At 56.9% G+C, this 16,523-nt stretch overlaps 6 protein-coding genes across 6 annotated transcripts; 4 read left to right on the top strand and 2 right to left on the bottom strand.

Annotated features, from left to right (window-relative positions):
* The first annotated feature begins 7 nt into the window (after positions 1 to 7).
* Positions 8 to 1,359, top strand: B0I36DRAFT_309130 (uncharacterized protein). The gene is made up of 2 exons (XM_046152097.1): positions 8 to 493; positions 586 to 1,359. The coding sequence occupies exons 1-2, from the start codon at positions 312 to 314 to the stop codon at positions 1,328 to 1,330; spliced, it is 927 nt and encodes a 308-aa protein (XP_046017760.1). The 5' UTR covers positions 8 to 311; the 3' UTR covers positions 1,331 to 1,359.
* Positions 1,360 to 3,440, bottom strand: B0I36DRAFT_309129 (cytosolic Fe-S cluster assembly factor NAR1). Its single transcript, XM_046152096.1, has one exon. The coding sequence runs from the start codon at positions 3,175 to 3,177 to the stop codon at positions 1,423 to 1,425; it is 1,755 nt and encodes a 584-aa protein (XP_046017759.1). The 5' UTR covers positions 3,178 to 3,440; the 3' UTR covers positions 1,360 to 1,422.
* A 213-nt stretch (positions 3,441 to 3,653) lies between these two features.
* On the top strand, positions 3,654 to 5,061 carry B0I36DRAFT_309128 (uncharacterized protein). The gene is made up of 3 exons (XM_046152095.1): positions 3,654 to 3,935; positions 4,022 to 4,265; positions 4,352 to 5,061. Exons 1-3 carry the CDS (start codon positions 3,930 to 3,932, stop codon positions 4,642 to 4,644), a joined length of 543 nt encoding a protein of 180 aa, XP_046017758.1. The 5' UTR covers positions 3,654 to 3,929; the 3' UTR covers positions 4,645 to 5,061.
* Positions 5,062 to 5,383: 322 nt separating this feature from the next.
* B0I36DRAFT_343559 (uncharacterized protein) lies at positions 5,384 to 6,396 on the top strand (the record flags this gene model as incomplete). The annotated part of the gene is made up of 3 exons (XM_046156174.1): positions 5,384 to 5,560; positions 5,796 to 6,005; positions 6,124 to 6,396. 3 exons carry the CDS (start codon positions 5,384 to 5,386, stop codon positions 6,394 to 6,396), a joined length of 660 nt encoding a protein of 219 aa, XP_046017757.1.
* Positions 6,397 to 10,454: 4,058 nt separating this feature from the next.
* B0I36DRAFT_309124 (uncharacterized protein) lies at positions 10,455 to 12,516 on the top strand. Its single transcript, XM_046152094.1, has 3 exons — positions 10,455 to 10,842; positions 10,944 to 11,767; positions 11,866 to 12,516. Exons 1-3 carry the CDS (start codon positions 10,815 to 10,817, stop codon positions 12,265 to 12,267), a joined length of 1,254 nt encoding a protein of 417 aa, XP_046017756.1. The 5' UTR covers positions 10,455 to 10,814; the 3' UTR covers positions 12,268 to 12,516.
* Positions 12,517 to 12,874: 358 nt separating this feature from the next.
* On the bottom strand, positions 12,875 to 15,283 carry B0I36DRAFT_309122 (kinase-like domain-containing protein). The gene has a single exon (XM_046152093.1). The coding sequence runs from the start codon at positions 14,842 to 14,844 to the stop codon at positions 13,297 to 13,299; it is 1,548 nt and encodes a 515-aa protein (XP_046017755.1). The 5' UTR covers positions 14,845 to 15,283; the 3' UTR covers positions 12,875 to 13,296.
* Between the last annotated feature and the right edge of the window lie 1,240 nt (positions 15,284 to 16,523).

Here is a 16,523-nt window from a genome sequence, read left to right as displayed (position 1 = left end):
AGGTCCCATTCCGACCCCAGAAATTCCCACCGGCCTCTGCCTGTCCTCCGCTGCCTCGTCTAGATATTCTTTGGACACTACACAGCCGCCTGCCCAAGACGTCCATATATGTCTCGTCCTCGGCCGCCCGCCCTCTGCGCAGTCCAGGCTCGTCCGCCCACCTGCCCTCCTCGACTCAATGGAGCCCTGACTGGCAGTTCCTCCCTCCCTCGCATCTGCGCATTTCCCGTGCCATAGCAGCCTTTGCCCGGAGCATCTCGCACCCAAAAAGAACCAAACATACACGAAGCAGCAGCAGCGCCATAGCAAACATGTCTAGAAGCGGCGGTGCAAAACTCAAGGACGCCTGGGACGACGATGACTGGGAGGCTCAAGCGGACCGGGCTGCAAAGGAGCCCCCGGCGCCTCCCAAGGTAGTCCAGCCAGCTCCATTGTCCAAGAAGGAGCGGCTCGCGCAACATGCCGAGCTCAACAGGAAACTGTGGGAGTCAGCGTAAGGCCACATTGTCCCACCCCCTTGCAGCCGCAGCGAGACCATGCGCCTGTCAAGTGTCAACTTCCCCCCCAAGCTGAACGCGAAACTAGTGAAGGACCGCCGGCCGACGGCTTCCAGTACCTCCCGAGCCAGAGCTCCCAGATCCCCGCCTCGATGCAGACACAGAGTGCCTTCAAGCCCGCCCTCAAGGTGCTGTCCCGGCGTCCCGCGCCTCAGATGATTGCCAAAAAGGACCCGGCGACCGGTCTCTCCCAGCTCACCCTCGAGGACGACTCCGACGACGAAGACAAGGCGAAGAAGGCGCTCACGCCCGAGGAGATTCGAGCACGGCAGCAGCGCGAGCTCGAAGAGAAGCAGCGCAGGTATGAGGAGGCCAGGGCCAAGATCTTCGGCACGGCAAACGGTGGCAACACGGCCAACGGCGCAGGCGGAGGATCTGGCCCCAGCAGTGGCGCGAGCACGCCAGGAACCACGACACCGCCACGGTCATACGACAATAGCCGAGGGGGCCGAGGAGGACGCGGCCGCGGCCGCGGCGGCTTCCGCAATCAAAACTCAGAGGCTCGCGGTGGCGGCGGGTACCGTCAGCGTGATAAAGAGCGAGAGCAGCCGCGTCCTGGACAGCAGCCTGGCGGCACGCCGCAAGAGCTGTATGACCCTGGATATGCGCCTCGGCCAAGTCCGCGGGGAGAACGTGGAGGGGTCACGCCAGTATCTGGCAGGTCCACGCCCCGAGACGCGCGAGAGGAAGCGCCGGTTCGGGCACCCCGAGGACCGGACGGAACAGGTAGAGGTGGATTCGGCTTCGCACGGCGCAATGCCGACAACAGTTGAATATATATACAAACGCCTGTCATGCAACTGCGCTGGTGAAATATGCTACCAAAGCTATGCTATATGCTACTCCCGGGAGCGTCCAAGGTCTTTTACCACCCGCCGCCAATCTTGCCGGCAAGCTGAACTACCCGCTCAGTGTCGCTGGGCTTGTTCTTGCCCACATCGCTGACCACCTCGCGATAGCTCGTCGACACCAATCTATCCAATTCTATGCCAGTGACGCCAGCCCAATGCGTCAGGGTATCTCGTATATATAAAGGGGAAATGCCACAAACAATGTCTCCGCTGCTGCCCGCCGTAGTCTCTCCGTCAGCGTCGTCCGCTGAGAAGTACGCCTCGTCAACCTGCGCCAGCCAATACTTCTGCTCTTGCAGGTCTGGCTTCGCGCTCAAGCCGCTGCGCTCAATGATGATCGGATCGTCGACTTTCACTTGTCCTCCGCCGTTGGTGCAGCCACCCGGACATGCCATGACCTCAACATAGGCGAATTCCAGTCCGGACGACTTCCCAGCGGGTTTTCTGGCGCCGCCCATCGGGCGTGCCCCTGGCATCCGTGACTGCCTCGCGGGCTTGAGCTTTCTCACAAGATTCTGGATGTTCCGGAACCCATAGTATCTGGCGGCCTTGAATATGGGCTCTCCAGAGGCCGCAATGACTGAGAACTCGACAACGTCAGCATTGCGGCCTCGCACAGTCTCGATCCGAGAGCCGGCATGCTGGGTCGAAATATGGTTGAGAATGTAGTGCAAATTTCCGCCAGACGTTCCAGCTGCCGGGTCTGTCTGTCTCTTGCTTCGTGGCGGGAACAGGAACCGACTCAAGGTCGCATCTGGAAATGGCGCCTGCTGGGTTGCGGGCACGGCCGTTCTCGACTGGCTGAAGAAATCGAGTCCTCGGGACTCTGCCAGCATGAGAATCTCTTTACTCGTGATGACGCAATCGACATCACGAACACCCCTCCCGGGCTTGCCATCACCACCCCATACAGAATCTGTCAGTTCTTCACGGCTAGCCTCGAGCTTCTTGTCAAAACAGGGCATGACCGCCAGATGCCATATCCTGTCCGGCGAGATGCCCAATATCCGGCTCAGGGAAGTCTTGAGCAGCGTCCCCATGAGCGCCTGTGGCGACTTGACGCGCGAGATGTGCGGCAGGACGTAAGGGTGCGTCTTCTCGGCGTAGCAGACCCACCCCGGGCAGCTCGAGGAGAGGATGGGCTTCTTTGCCGCGCCGGGCGCCGTCTCGCCCGCGAGAACCTCTTCCGCGCCGAGGACCAGGCACGCCTCGCGAGCAGTGTTGGTGTCGACGACCCAGCTGAAAGCATTGTTCCACTTCCCGCCAGCTCTGAGTCCCGCCTCGCCAGACAAGAGCTGCGAGATCATGTTGCCGGCATCTTGTTCTCGAACGCCTCGGCCGGTAGCGGCTGCTAAGCTCGCGCGCGTCTGTGGCGAGACGCTGGCGACGAAGAGTCTCGCCTCTGGGTGTTCCAGCCCGAGTACGCTGAACTTGCCCGTCGCCTCATCCTTCTCGATGCGCAGGCCCGGTGCGCCGTCCAGCACAGTCAGCAGTTCCGAATGGCTCTGCAGGCTGACGAGGACGGCTTCGGCGGAGGTGACGCAGCCTGAGCACGCGAGGCAGTCTGTGAGCGATATCTGGGTCGGCTCTGCGGAAGTGGCGGCGGCCTGGGGGGCACCAGGGCCGTCGAGGATGACTTCGTGCTCGAGGCCTACGCCATTGTCGTCGGTCGGTGGCGGGGGTGCAGGGAGGGTCTCGATGGGCTTGATGCAGGCGACACCGGGCGATATGAAGTCGTTGAGATCGTCTGCAGACAGGATTGCCGACATGATCCTGGCTTGTGGCTATCGTCCCGGCCGGGGCCGTTTGTGACGCTGCGCCGCAAGTGTGTGTGTCGGGACGAGCAGGTGGTTGTGCGATGGGCTGGGCGGGGTTTTATCGGGTGGTGCTCGATTCTGTGCACTTGTACGCAAAGACAGCGATATGTTGGAATCGTGGCGCTTATTTGAGTCGTTGGGAGCCTTGGCTGTCACGGTAAAATGTCATGCAAACAGAACGTTGTAAACTGCCTCCAAGGGATGTCCGGTGGCTGGTGGATATGCTGGTTTGTAATGGCCTGCGAGATCGGCCGTTCCCTTTTTTTTCCCAGTGGCGGAGAGGGCCGCCTGCGGTTGATGGTGGGGGGGAAAGAGCCGCTGCCCGCTCTGTGGAGCTGATAGTGACAGGCGAATCAGAAGCCAAATATTACTCCAGCCGCTACTGTGTCGGAATAGGGCCCTGACTGTCAGTCTCGCACATGGCCAAACTGTAATTGTGACGAGGAACGTCCCCGGCCGACCCCAGACGATGACGTAACCCTGGCCACATTGACTTTCCCATCTCTTGCGGGAATCAGGCAAGCAAGGATCATCAGCGAACCACTCCGGATCGACCGTCACTTGTGTTTCCCCATTTGTAAATAAATGTGAGCTCGATGTAGCAAGTTGTTTCATTCAATTGGTCCATTACTTCCTTTCCACACATCAGATCAGTGTATACCAGCTCGGGCTTTACACAAAAGAGAGCGGCTTGATATCTCGTTATGGACGTGAGTACTCTCCCATAGAATTTGGGTCCTGCACGGTTCGGACGACTGGGGTGTATGAGAGCTGACACGAAGCTGAACACGCACAGGTCCTCGCCAAGTACAGCGCCGCCTCCACGGCATGGAAGCTTACCCAAGCACTTCCCCTCGTGCTCTGGCCACGCGCTGTCATCGGTCTACTCAATGTCGACACTTCATATGCAGCACCTGGACCGACATCCTCCTCGGGAATCGAGGTGTACTTTGCTCGGAGCCTAGGGCTCACGCTCACAGCTTTCGGGCTGGTCAGTTTCATTCTATCCGGCGCTCTGCCGCTTGGATCGTCGACTGATGGTATGCAATCTGTGTCATGTCGAATCCTGCCACCCACTGTTGCCACCTTCAAAGACCTGTTCACTGACACACCAACAACCGCACAGCCACGCCAGACGCCCTGGCTCCGTACTCCTCGGCTGTCTTGCTCCTCACCACGCTCTACCACGGGGCGACCGCGTTCTACTGCTGGGCGTGCTACTCGGCTGTTGACAGTGGCCACCAGACTGGTTTCCTGATCGGCAGCGTGGTCAGCGCGTTCCTCGGTGCCTGGGGCCTGTGGTGCTCGCTCTTTGGCGGGAAGGCGAGCGGGCACATCAGTCGCCGGACCGGGGCAGACAAGCGGACCAGCGGGTTCCCCTTCAAGAATTCCGAGGCGGATCGACGCAAAGGGCGCTAGCGGTCAGTATCGCTGGCTGTCTTCTGGGCGGAGGTGCGGCATAGAAATCAGAGTGATCGATGTCACAGTCAGGCGAAATGGAATTTTCCAGGCAGTGACATGACCTGGAGACCTATGTGTTCTCCGTTCACACTCTTGGTTGTGGGAAGGGAATTAGCTTCGCTCGGGGCGTGGCGCTGCATTTTTCGTCGTTCTGGTTTTGGTATTTAATGTTTTACACCAGCACGGATACTGCGCTCTCAAATCAAGCAGTCACGTGTCCACAACAGGTAATCGTCATTGTTCTATAGTATATTCGCGCATGGGAGGTGGGCCGTGTGGTCTTTACGACCAGATTCGCCTGGTCAGACTGCGTATATAGCACAATGGAAGTCCGACGAGGAAAGCTGTGAAAACGTGGTTATGTCATGAACCCTCATATTCCCATGACATGAAATCAAATTGATAGCAGAGTGATCTGAATGTCATGATTCGTGCGCTGTACGCCCGCTACAAAACTCATGCTCTGTAACACCAATCTCCAGGTGATTCCTCGTGGGTGGTACAGAACATACACACGTCACGAGGCATTGAGGCAGCCCTGCGATAATCCGCGATGGGGGAGTGCTCGAAAAAGTGGAACTCGGTTTTGTGGAACCGCCGCCCAGGAAGCGATCAATTTGAACCTCGAAGCGTTAAGGCCCATCAAAGCCGGCATCGGTAAAGGCAGATACATGGCAGATGGAGACAACGCGGAATCATGAGATTAGAGACTGTTCGCAACGCTGCGGGGCGATGCGGTAAAGCTGAGTCACACAAGCGCGGAGAGCACTTCTCTGTCAATCCCCGGATCAGACTCTACACTGATGGCCATGAGGCGATAGCGCATATCCCAGGCGGTCAGAACTTGAACATTGCCGACTTTTCAGCTTTAACGGTATCTTGGTAAATTTGCCAGCATATCCTGAGCGCATGGGCTTATCCTAGAACACCAGTCTGTCAGTATGAGGAGTGCCACAGCATCGGTGTGAGGCACCCCGGAGTACTCGGTTTCTGGCCATGTGTCGGACTTTGCGTCACAGTTCTTCCATCACGGGACGAACAAGACAAGGAAAGTGAACTTGAATGATCAAATCATCTTGGGGCAGAACTCTATTGTCTGTACGGTCCAGTTCTCATGGGCCGGCAGTACGTCGTGTGTCGAGAACCGAGGCCCAGAAAATCATGCACCACAGCTCGATGGACCAGGCGCCCAAGCCTCTGCATTTGGCGGACCACAGTCAATCCACGACAAGCCAGCCTTCCGCGTGGCAACCTGGACATCGGAAGTGTGCTCTGACCTCATGCTACGTTCTTTGATGGCAAAATGCGCATTAGAACTGGTTAATCGCATTTACTTGGAAGCAACAAAGTCTTGTCGATAGTCTACCATGGACCTCATAGAAGGCAAAGTATTGGGGAGAGTAGAATCTTCTACATTGATTCGCAAACATCTCGTAGTCTGTCGTCCTCAAAAGAGAGATGGTTCATTCCGACGCAGCCACTCTGAGCGGGTCTAAATATAGCAGCGTCAAGATCGAATCTAAACCGTGTCGAACGACGGTGGCAAGCGTCTTGTCGAGCGACCACTGGGTATGGGTCAACTCGACAGCCTCCAAGCCCTTGACATTCTTGCCTACCCTTTCCTCTGCTACAACGCTGTCGTTTCGATTTCAGCAATTGATCCTTTCCAATATCGTGGAGGATAGAGACACCAGGACTACCAGAAATTAAATCTATCGGGGTACCGTGGTCACTCTTTCCGCATTGGCTTTCGCGACCATAGCCTCCGTGTGCTCTCTATGCAACTTAGCAATGCTCCCCATAGTCTGCATAGCGAACGCAACGAAACCAAAAAAACCGCCTAGGGCATCCCAACGAGCGACTGGCGGTTCCGCACACCATTGTCCCACTCCAGACGTGCGCCGGTGAAGCTCAGAGGGCGAGGCATGGCATACGCATTTTTGAGGCCTTCTTTACTCCTGTGTCGCCCAACTGCATCGCATCCGGTTCCAAGCGTTTAGCCATGCCTGGGAGACGCCAGGGAGAATGTATGGTTGGTGATGGTCGAGCTTTTGCCGTCTCCGATAAGCCCCTTTGATTCATATGTTGATGTGTAAACACAACCAACCAGTGAGCTCTGCCCATCTTCCGCAAGCAACGCTATCTGTGTTGACCAGGGAGAAAATGGTAGCAGGGCCATACCCTCAACGCAGCAACTGTTTGCCGGAAGTACAAATCTAGCAGATCTCTACTTGATACAGAGTACTGGAGCTCTAAATGGGCTGAGCCGTGCATGCTTGTGCTGTGGGCGCGTCATGCTCTCCTCAGTGAAGGATTGCAGAACCTAAAGTCTACAAAGTCAGGCAACAGCCAAGAATACGCAGCTGCAACATGATGAAGCGCTCAAGCAAGCGAAGATTAAGTGTCGCGGAGACATCCATGTGCGAATACGTTGTTTCTTTCAGTGCACACATCTAATGCGCGAACAAGGTTCGGCGTGTTGATGATCGTCAAACTTGTTAGGTACGCAAGAACAATAGAGAAATTACACTTTGTCCAATCACACATTGTCAATGAACGTGTCCGCTGTCTCAGTCCCCAGGCATCAACAAGGACGGGCAGAAGCATTCTGACTAGCTTGCTGACACCCGGCTGCTCACGATGATTGATAATGATTGACCATGATTTGCGATTCCAGCGTCATCCAAGCCCAAATCCAAAAGCTTGCCGCCCGCGCCAAGCCGCCAGTGCCAGCGGCCGCGTACGTCGGAAGGTAAGTCAATCGGACACTGCAGGATACTAACACGGGAAAAGCGATATGCAACGCCAAAGGACCTAAAGTCGGATCAGATAAGTCCTCAGAAGCGCTGGCAAATGTGTGGTGCCAAGGCCGTTGGCTTGCAGAGGTGTGCGTCTGTGGTGCAGTAGTGGACGACGGCCGGAACCACAAAACACCAACCACGCACGTCTCGGCGTGGGCTAAGGTCAGCCTTTGTCGTGTCCTTTTTTCTGCACAGCCTCAATGGCAACTCTTTCGCGTATGTGTGTGCTCGCGCCCCCTTCGGCTGACGGTCTGTGAATCATGAATCGAGGTCTGGCAGAGAGCCTCTAAGGTTTTGGAGATCTGCAGACGGCAGTTGACCTGTGCAGTGCATGGAATTTGGCATCGTGATTATTGGCTCATTAGTGCGTCCCGGCTTGATTTCTGCGCGGCCTGTGCCTTTCGATTGTTGACAACCTTGATCCTAGGTACCTCCAGTACTTTTTGCATGCGAGTCGGGTCACGCTGATTCGCCGGGGCTTGTAGTGTGCGGGAGTGGGTTTGTGGGCGGAGGCCTGGGGATTTCCAGATTGGGACAATGAGGTACTCAAGCTTGGTGTAGCGCTAGTTTCAAGGTACAAGCACCTTTGTAATTACTGCGCACCCAGTCTTTGCATTATGAAGTCCTGACGCAGGAACATCGATCACTCATCACAGCAGTGACAGCTCAGTGGCACTCGCAACTAAGCCATTATCACGATGAGGCTTCCCAGTTGCATGTCATTGGGCGAGCAAAACCACAGATCTACAGAGCTGCAGCTGCCATGACACGTCCATCTAGATTCGTAGGGAGGGACGATCCTGTCTGTTTTCTGCAAACAAGAACTTGGCCGTCGTCTCATTCAAGAGGGGTTAGGACCGCATCCTGAGTAATCCGCCGTATGTCTGTCTGACTGCTTCACACAAGCTCGAGGAGCTATCTCTGTTTTCGACAATGTGGCCACGAAAGAGCTGTCGCGTCTACTCCAGCGAGTCCAATCATGAACTTGGTCCCCTGAGTCTTGGCTACGAGTCGGTTTATATGGGCCGCAGATGTGAGCACTACGACAACAGGGACTGATGAGGGGGCCGGGGTCCGGCAAGTTGACAAGGCAGTTATACAAGAACTGCCAAGATGCAGACGATTACGCGGCCATCTTTGCAACATGCGCAGAGCAGCGCGGCCTGGAGACCGTCGTCTTCGATGTGCGACTTGGCAACTGAGATGCTGACTCGTCGAGGAGGCGTTCCTCTCTGGACGAACTACCCCTTGTCCTTGTTTGTTTGCCGCGATCGTGAACACTGTGCCCACTGCTCCCGCGGCAGACTGGGTCGCAATTGCCAGAACAGCCCAGGGTGACACTTTGCCCTATTCTGGACTTTGAGATGCGGGTAGTGCCCGCCTCCACCCTCGAGTTGATGGGACGCTCCGATCGCTAATGCGAGCCCGGTAGTGGCCCTCCCCACTGTACACCCAACCAGGAACCGCGTTATTTTGATTAGCTCGGGTTGCTCCATCGTATCCCTGGCCAGCCGGGGCCCGCCTCGGTGGAAGGGTGGCTTCTAGAGCTAGCGCCAGCCTTATTTCCTCGCCTGCATGCTAGCTGTCCATGCATTACGCGATGGCTGGCAGCCAGCACGCCCGCGGTCCTTCTCTGCTAGGGGTATCTCACATCTGCACTGGAGGACATTCTCCGTGAAATGATGCTAAGACATCCACTAAACAGGGCGTCTCGCCTCACGTGTTGCGCTGCAGTCTGCCACGGAGACCACTGGGCGCTGGCTTCGGCACTGGGAGACCCTTGTGGGCGCCCCGGACCCTCTCAGCACAGATCTCGTTCGCATCCCATCGAGTCCTGGACGGTTATGGGGCTTGCCCCGGGGGGATGATCGCTGAGGGAACAAGGATGTTTACTAATGCCTGATCAGGCCAGGTCCACGTCAAGGAGCATCCCAGCCAGCCCAGCGCATACTTTCTGGGCGTCCGGGCTGTGCACATTTCCTGGCGTGTCCTTCGCTGCAGCGCTTATCAGCGTTTCACCTTTACGTGGAGGCCATCTTGGCACCTGCCGGGGGGGTATTCCATCCAAACGTCGTGGTTACGTAGCATGCGCAGCCTCGCCGGGCCCGGCAGCGCCCGCGGGCCGTGACATGCAGAGACCGGCGACGACAGGAATCCAATGCCAGGGGCACTCGACTACGTACCTTGTGGTATCCCGCAGGCGTCGTCAGCAGCGCTGCGCCGGCAGTGCTTGGCAGCCACAGGTGTTCTGGGCACCCCATTGCCGCAAAGGGTATTTGAGGTCGGTGACAGCCCACGGCTTTCGTCGTGAGGACGAAGGAATGCTCACACATGACGCTAGTAAGTGAGCTTCTGCAGAAAAGTCAACAAACACGTCGTCCTTGCTAAGCCTCGTCTGACTTTGTCTCGCTTTCCGCTTCAAGAATAACTAGTTCCACCCAGCACGAAAGGACGGAACTCTGACCAGCCGGTGGCCACGCTCGCATGCCCGCCCAGTGAAGGATTGCCCCTAGCACGACGCCACCCCTGCCGCCATCCCACGCGCGCCCTCCAGCTGGCGCCTCAACCATCTGTAAGTCTAAGTTTGCGAGGGTGCTCCCAGCTTGCTTGCGACTTCTCTTCCCCGCTGGGCCCCTGGCCAAGCAGTAAGCTCGGCTCATCTCATTCTTTACAAAAGCGGCGCCCCCAGCTTCCCAACGGCACCCGCACGCTCGACTTGTCATCCTCGTATCTCTCGCCCGCTGCTACAACAAATATAGCCATATTACCGCCCTTCAGTACGCATCATACATCCGCTTCAAGTCGTTAGCACGACACCCTCAGGCCGAAGCACCATCAGTGCTAAAGGACGTCAACGACGATCGTCCTCCTGCCACCCCATCAGGACACAATTTGGGTTCTCGCCAGTGAACCCTAGTGCAAAGACTCTCTGTCAATCACCTCGGCACTAAGCATATCTCTCGGCGTCGCTTTTACATAGTGCAGCCTATTGTCTCGAATCCATAATCCAGACGGTAGAGCGGCTCCGGCGCAGTGTCACGTACACAAGAAAGAGAGACATCTCCAAGTAGTCGCAACTGAGACCTTCAATTCCTGAGGTCTTATAGACGCGTGGCACCTGGAGCTCTCCGCGTGACAAAGCCATTACATTCGAGACAAAGGTCTTGGGGGGAGATTCCATTCCGGATCCAGGGGTCATCGGTTTTTCCACGGTCATATATCCATAGGTCAACGCTTTCCTTGAAGCGCTCACGAGCCAGGCACCTTTTGCAACCACTTACCCTTCTATTTGGCCGACACCCTTTCCCGTCAACCAACACCGCCATAATGTGGAAGCTTGCCACGACGGCACTGTGTAAGTCTTCGGGAACGATTGATCCTTGTCGGTTTCAGTTGGTGGTGCAACTTGAGCTTGGCTGTACTCTGTATTCAATACTAATGAATAATCCTCCTTAGCCGCCGCTGCATCGTTCAGCACGCTTGTTACGGCAGACCCTCTCTCAAACTGTATAGAAAATGACGTCTGCTTCCAAGTCGGTGTTCCCACTGCGTCGGCCTCTTCAGGTCAAGGAAATATCTACTACCAGATGCGGGCCTCGACACGGTACTCGTGGGTCGCCATCGGCCAGGGCGACCAGATGGCCGGTGCCAACATCTTCGTCATGTACGCCAACGGCCGTGGCAATGTGACCGTCTCGGCGCGTGCTGGGCGGGGCCATATCATGCCACAGGCAGACAGCAGCGTCCAGATCCAGCTCCTCGCCGGCAGCGGCGTCTCCAGCGACGGCAAGACTATGGTGGCCAACTTTGTCTGCTCCAACTGCCAGCGCTGGGGCGGCGGCCAGATGAGCCTCTCGAGCACCACCGCAGACTACATTGGCGCCTACCTCGTCGGACAAGCCCCGAGCAACGGCGCCAGCACCTCGGCCAGCATCGGCCAGCACGACTCGCACGCTGCCTGGCAGTTTGACCTGACCCGGGCGACCATTGCCAACAACGCCAACCCATACGTGACCTCCTCCGGCTCCGGCAGTGGTAGTGGCAGTGGCAGCGGCAGCGGCAACGGAGTCACCCAGATTTCCAGCGGGACGAGCACGACCCGTCTCATCATGATCCACGGAATCATCATGACCGTGGTCATGGTAGTTCTTTACCCGCTCGGCTCGCTGCTCATGCCGCTAGTCGGCAGCTGGATCGTCCATGGCGGCGTCCAAGTCGTCGCCTTCCTGCTCATGTGGGCGGGCTTTGGCATTGGCTACGTTGCCTCGCGCAGCACAGTGGTAAGTTTTCCCTGGGTCTCCCTCTCATTTCCCGCTTTCTCCCGCCTCGGACTTAGTGCGAGTAGCTAACCCATCTTCCTCTTCTTCTTTTCTCTCAGGGTTTCGGCGCTACACACACCATCTTCGGCACAGTCATCGTCGCCCTCTTCGGCATCCAGCCCTTCCTCGGCTTCGCCCACCACGCGTACTACAAGAAGCACCTCCAGCGCGGCGTCATCAGCCACGCGCACATCTGGTACGGCCGCGCCATCATGGTCCTCGGCGTCGTCAATGGCGGCCTGGGCCTCCAGCTCGCCGGCTCGGACGACGCGTTTGTCATTGCCTACTCGGTCGTCGCGGCCGTCATGTTCGTCGCCTACGTGGCCGCCAAGGGCTTCGGCGTCTTGCGGAAGCGCAGAAGGGCGGGTTTGTCTTCGGGCAGCGGCGCGAGTGGCGAGCAGATCCGCAGCAAGGAGCAGACGTCCCACGTTTCGCCGGCCGGGTCTTATGGCGGCCGGTGAGTTTTGACAGATGCTGGCGATTGCTTAGTGGTTTTTTTCTTTTAGTGCGTGGGTTTGTGGGTGTGTTTGGGTGAAGGGGTGTACAACTCTCGTCCTTCCTGTACTTTTGTCTTCCGAGTGTACGATTCGGTCGGGCCTTCTTCTTGGGTATACAAAGAGCTTGCAAGGGTTTCCATTCCTGTCAACGTAGAACTGCCAGGGCCTTGTAGTTGTTTAGATAAGGGGCGAAAAAAAAAAAAAAAAAAGAAACCTTGATGTCATGTTACTTGACTTCTCATCCGCGTGTGCAACTCTTACACCATGACTTATGTAGGAGTGCCCAATACCGCCTGGTCTACTGCCGTTTTCTGCTTCCCACTGCGTAAATTGTAAACCAGGCGCCTGCAACAATGCCACAGATATCCACTGGCCACGACGTAACCTTTACATCTAGACTTGACTTTTCGACAATCAGTTACGACGCGCCCATACTAGTACGAAACACATCTGTTCATCGTGGGCACGGGGCCATTGATCACCATGACTTGAGGGCTTGGTGTATCCCGAAGACAACGGAAGCATGACAAACACAAAGACCTAAACTGCGCAAGGGGAACAAGTCAAATACTCAGGGCTCAGGCAGCAATGTATTCATGAGAATAGAAATGATTCTATCATTGATACAAATAACGCCAGTAAGAAATTAAAAACAAAACAAGACTCTTTGTACAGCTGAACCAACCATTATGAAAGCCATCGCCTGCTAAAGGAAGCGCGCATTGCCGATGAACCAAACTTTTATAGATATTTCCCCTCCTCCCTCGTTCCCATTCATAATCTATCCCTTCGTGATGTAATAGAGCTGTGCATATTGTATTGATGCATGAATGCTTGATGTGAATTGTATGTTTGCTTTTCCGGGCACATGGTGCTTCCTTGTGCCCGATGTGCTCTCGCTCATGCATATTCATGAAACACGCTTTGTAAAATCCAATGCGAATCGCTGAGGTTCACGCCAACGCGTGACCGCCGTGCAAGTGTTGTCATCTCTCATGCCTCGGCATACATGGTGAAGGCGCTGTTCTCCAAAAGACTGCTGGACGCAACATAGCTGAACCCTCCGAAGGGGTCGTCCTTGACACCCTCCTTGTAGGACGGGCTCAGTGCGCTCCAAGGGTCCTTGGTAGCGACCACCGGGCTGACTGACAGCTCGGTAAACTCTGGAGCAAAGTTCTCGGCCAGCTCCGGATCCGTAATCATCGGCTGTATCGGTGGCTCAACCTCTCGAGCTTCCAACTTCTTCCAGTCGATTTTCCGGAAGAACCGGTGCTTCTTGATATTCTGCAGATCCTTGGGCATATTGCTGCCCAAGCGCTTGGCGGACTCCTTGCGCAGCAGGCGAGTCAGCAGATCCTTGGCGTCGGGGCTCAGGAAATACGGAAGCACGAGCTTCTGCTTGACGATGTTCTGCTGAATCTTGGCGTGGTTGCCACCACGGAACGGCGGGTTGCCAGTCATAAGGTCGTACCCAAGAGCGCCAAACGACCACCAATCGACAGCCTTGCCGTACTTCTGTCCTAGGATGACCTCAGGAGCCATATACTCCACGGTACCGAGGATAGACTTGCAGCTCGAGTCATCTTCGACGGCAACTTTCGAGAGACCAAAGTCTGTCAGCAAAAGATGCCCCTGTGCATCAAGCAGGCAGTTCTCGGGCTTCAGGTCACGATAGACAACTCCCAACGTGTCGTGAAGATGCGCCAGGGCCAGAACCATCTCAGCCATGTAGAAGGCCGCGACCGGCTCGGGGAACATCTTTTCGGTGTTCAAGTGGGTGAAGAGCTCGCCGCCCTGGCCGTACTCGAGTATGAGATAGAGCTTCTCGTGGTCCTGGAAGGCGTAGAAGAGCTTCACCACGAAAGGGTGTCGGTTGACTGACTCCAAGATCTGTCGCTCGGTCTTGGTCTGCTCGACCAGCTTCTTGTGTACCACGACCGATGCCTTTTTGAACTGCTTCTGCGCATACAGCCTGCCCGTGGAGCGCTGCTTGACCAGAAGCACCGTGCCGTAAGTCCCCTTGCCAAGACAACGCAGTGGCTCGAAATCTCCGGCTTGCACCTTTCGGGTGACTACGCCTCCTTCGATGGGACCCATGTAGGACTTTTCGCGCACGCTTTCACTGACAAAGTCATGCTCGAGCCGGACCTCGTAGCTCGTGGAGCCGACCTCGGATATCTCGTCGTCGCTACGGCCCGTGTGACTGTCGGAACGGCTCATGCTGCTCATGACCCGCTGGCGGCTGTCGCTGCGCGTCATGGTGCTGGCGCGAGAAGAGTCTGTCATGAGGCTGAGAGGCTCCAGCTGGCTGCGCAGCTTGGCGATGCCACTGACACCGGGCGAGTTGATGCCGCGCAGCACCGGACTGCAGTTTGCACTGACGACATCGTCGATGCAGGGAGGTTTGCGACCGCGCTTGCTCGGCTTGGCGGCCCTGAGCGGAGGCGTCGCACAGTAGTCGCTGTCCTCGTCGCCAGAGGCAATTGGCGTGGGGACGAAGCCACGGACAGTGGTGAGGGCGGGGGCGGCGGGTGGCAGCATTGTGGTGCTATCGTGCGATGCCTTGTCGGGGTTGGCCACCACTCGGCCGAGCGAGGGTGGTTTGGTTTGTTTGTTTGTTTGTATTATATGCGACTTCAGTTGTATAAGGGCTCGCGCAGAGCGTCGAGCCGGCTACTTGTGCGCGGCAGACTCTGGATCAGCCGGTAGGGATTCAAGGCTCGCGGGTGCCGCGACGTCGCTCGGCGTCGGTGCGGATGGTGGCAAGGTAATCTCTGACGAAGGGCTGGGCGTTGACAAGCATTTGGCTGCGGAGGAGAAGGGGGCAAAGGAAACGGTCGTTGTGCTGGTTCTGAGGCATTGGCGGCTGCGGGTGGTGTCGTTGCGGGTGTGTGGTTGTCGTGAGCAGAAAATTTCACCAAAATGGTGGTGTTGGGGACGGAGGAGTGCTTAGGCAAGAGGCGCGCGGGCGGCAGTAAGGCGGCTCTTAACCAAGGCGGACGCCCTGCTTGGCTTGCTTGGTTTTCTCGCTAAAAATGGGTTTCTGCACGGCACGGCACCGCCAGGCCCCCGTCACAAGCCAAAACAAGGGGCAGGCGGCCAGGGAAGGAGCCAGCCATCCATCCACCAGCCCGGACAATGCAATGCAATGTAATGGTCATGGCAACTTGCTGTCCTGCCCGGATGACTATTACAGCCTCGACGATCAGGCACCCGGAATCTACCATAGCACTGTCCTGTCCTCTGGTGGGACATCTCCCAACCCACATCGTCCCATCCCCACGATTTCTCCATCCTCTGCTCCTTTTTTTTTCTTCCCCTCTCAGGCTTTTTTCCTCCCCGGCCGAAGACGAGACGATGAGGCCCGCCTGGCGTCGATCCACAGGCCCCACTGGGCGCTCCAGCACCCGCCTCAAGCCGTACATGTAGGCCCCATTCCTGCTCGTCATGACCACAGCTGAATGCGGCGCGTCAGCTCAGCCAGGCGCACAATCAATCAGGTTTCGACGCCCAGGCACTCGCCCGTACCACAAGATTACCTGCGAGTGCTCTCTCATGGCCAGTGCGCCCACGGTCAGGCCGTCTTGTCGCCCACCCTGACGATGTGTTTTCTGTCGGGCATCAGCAATCGCGACATTCTGTAGTCTGCACACAGTAATCCTGGCCCTCGCCGCCCCGGAGGGAGCAGCCTGTTGCCCGTGCGTCCTTCGGCTGACCTCGCCCCGTCGCGTCGCCCTGTCGCAATCATCCTGACTGACCACTCGTCCAGCCCAGACCGGCGTGTGGCTGCTGCTCTCGGCCCTGTGTTCCACAAAGGCCCAATCGGGCAGCTCATGCTTCTGGGTCTTGTGCTTTTGGGCGAGGCACACCACACGGCACGCGGCATGCTACAGCGACCATTAAAAGCGGCCGCTATGGCCAGGAGTGCCGACCAGAGGAATCGGAAGGTGACTTTCGGCAGCGCTGTTGTCAGCCAATCCGTTGCCGTAGGACGATGACTGTGTGCCCTAGCTCGATGATTTGTCCCTTAGCATGTGTGCTGACAGGCCGCCAGCGCTGGCAATGTGAAACCACTTTAACGTCGCCGTCCTGTCTCCCTGGCGAGTGCCGTTCGTGTACGACAAGCTGCGTCATTGCCAGCCTGGCATGGATAATTTTACTTGGGCTCGTCGGGCATCGTGCCTGTGATCGTTGATTTCCTATGTTGTTGACTTCGCCCT

The sequence above is a fragment of the Microdochium trichocladiopsis genome (assembly GCF_020744255.1).
Source record: "Microdochium trichocladiopsis strain MPI-CAGE-CH-0230 chromosome Unknown B0I36scaffold_1, whole genome shotgun sequence".
Taxonomy (NCBI): domain Eukaryota; kingdom Fungi; phylum Ascomycota; class Sordariomycetes; order Xylariales; family Microdochiaceae; genus Microdochium; species Microdochium trichocladiopsis.
The sequence above is the reverse complement of the archived record's forward strand: the minus strand, read 5'-3'. Positions and strand labels throughout refer to the sequence as shown.

Coding starts and splice junctions, on each gene's coding strand:
- B0I36DRAFT_309130 (XM_046152097.1), top strand. CDS start 312: ATGTCTAGAAGCGGCGGTGCAAAACTCAAGGACGCCTGGGACGACGAT. Junction 494..585: donor AGGAAACTGTGGGAGTCAGC/GTAAGGCCACAT, acceptor ACGCGAAACTAG/TGAAGGACCGCCGGCCGACG.
- B0I36DRAFT_309129 (XM_046152096.1), bottom strand. CDS start 3,177: ATGTCGGCAATCCTGTCTGCAGACGATCTCAACGACTTCATATCGCCC.
- B0I36DRAFT_309128 (XM_046152095.1), top strand. Junction 4,266..4,351: donor GCTTGGATCGTCGACTGATG/GTATGCAATCTG, acceptor ACAACCGCACAG/CCACGCCAGACGCCCTGGCT.
- B0I36DRAFT_309124 (XM_046152094.1), top strand. CDS start 10,815: ATGTGGAAGCTTGCCACGACGGCACTGT. Junction 10,843..10,943: donor GCTTGCCACGACGGCACTGT/GTAAGTCTTCGG, acceptor AATCCTCCTTAG/CCGCCGCTGCATCGTTCAGC. Junction 11,768..11,865: donor TTGCCTCGCGCAGCACAGTG/GTAAGTTTTCCC, acceptor CTTTTCTCTCAG/GGTTTCGGCGCTACACACAC.
- B0I36DRAFT_309122 (XM_046152093.1), bottom strand. CDS start 14,844: ATGCTGCCACCCGCCGCCCCCGCCCTCACCACTGTCCGTGGCTTCGTC.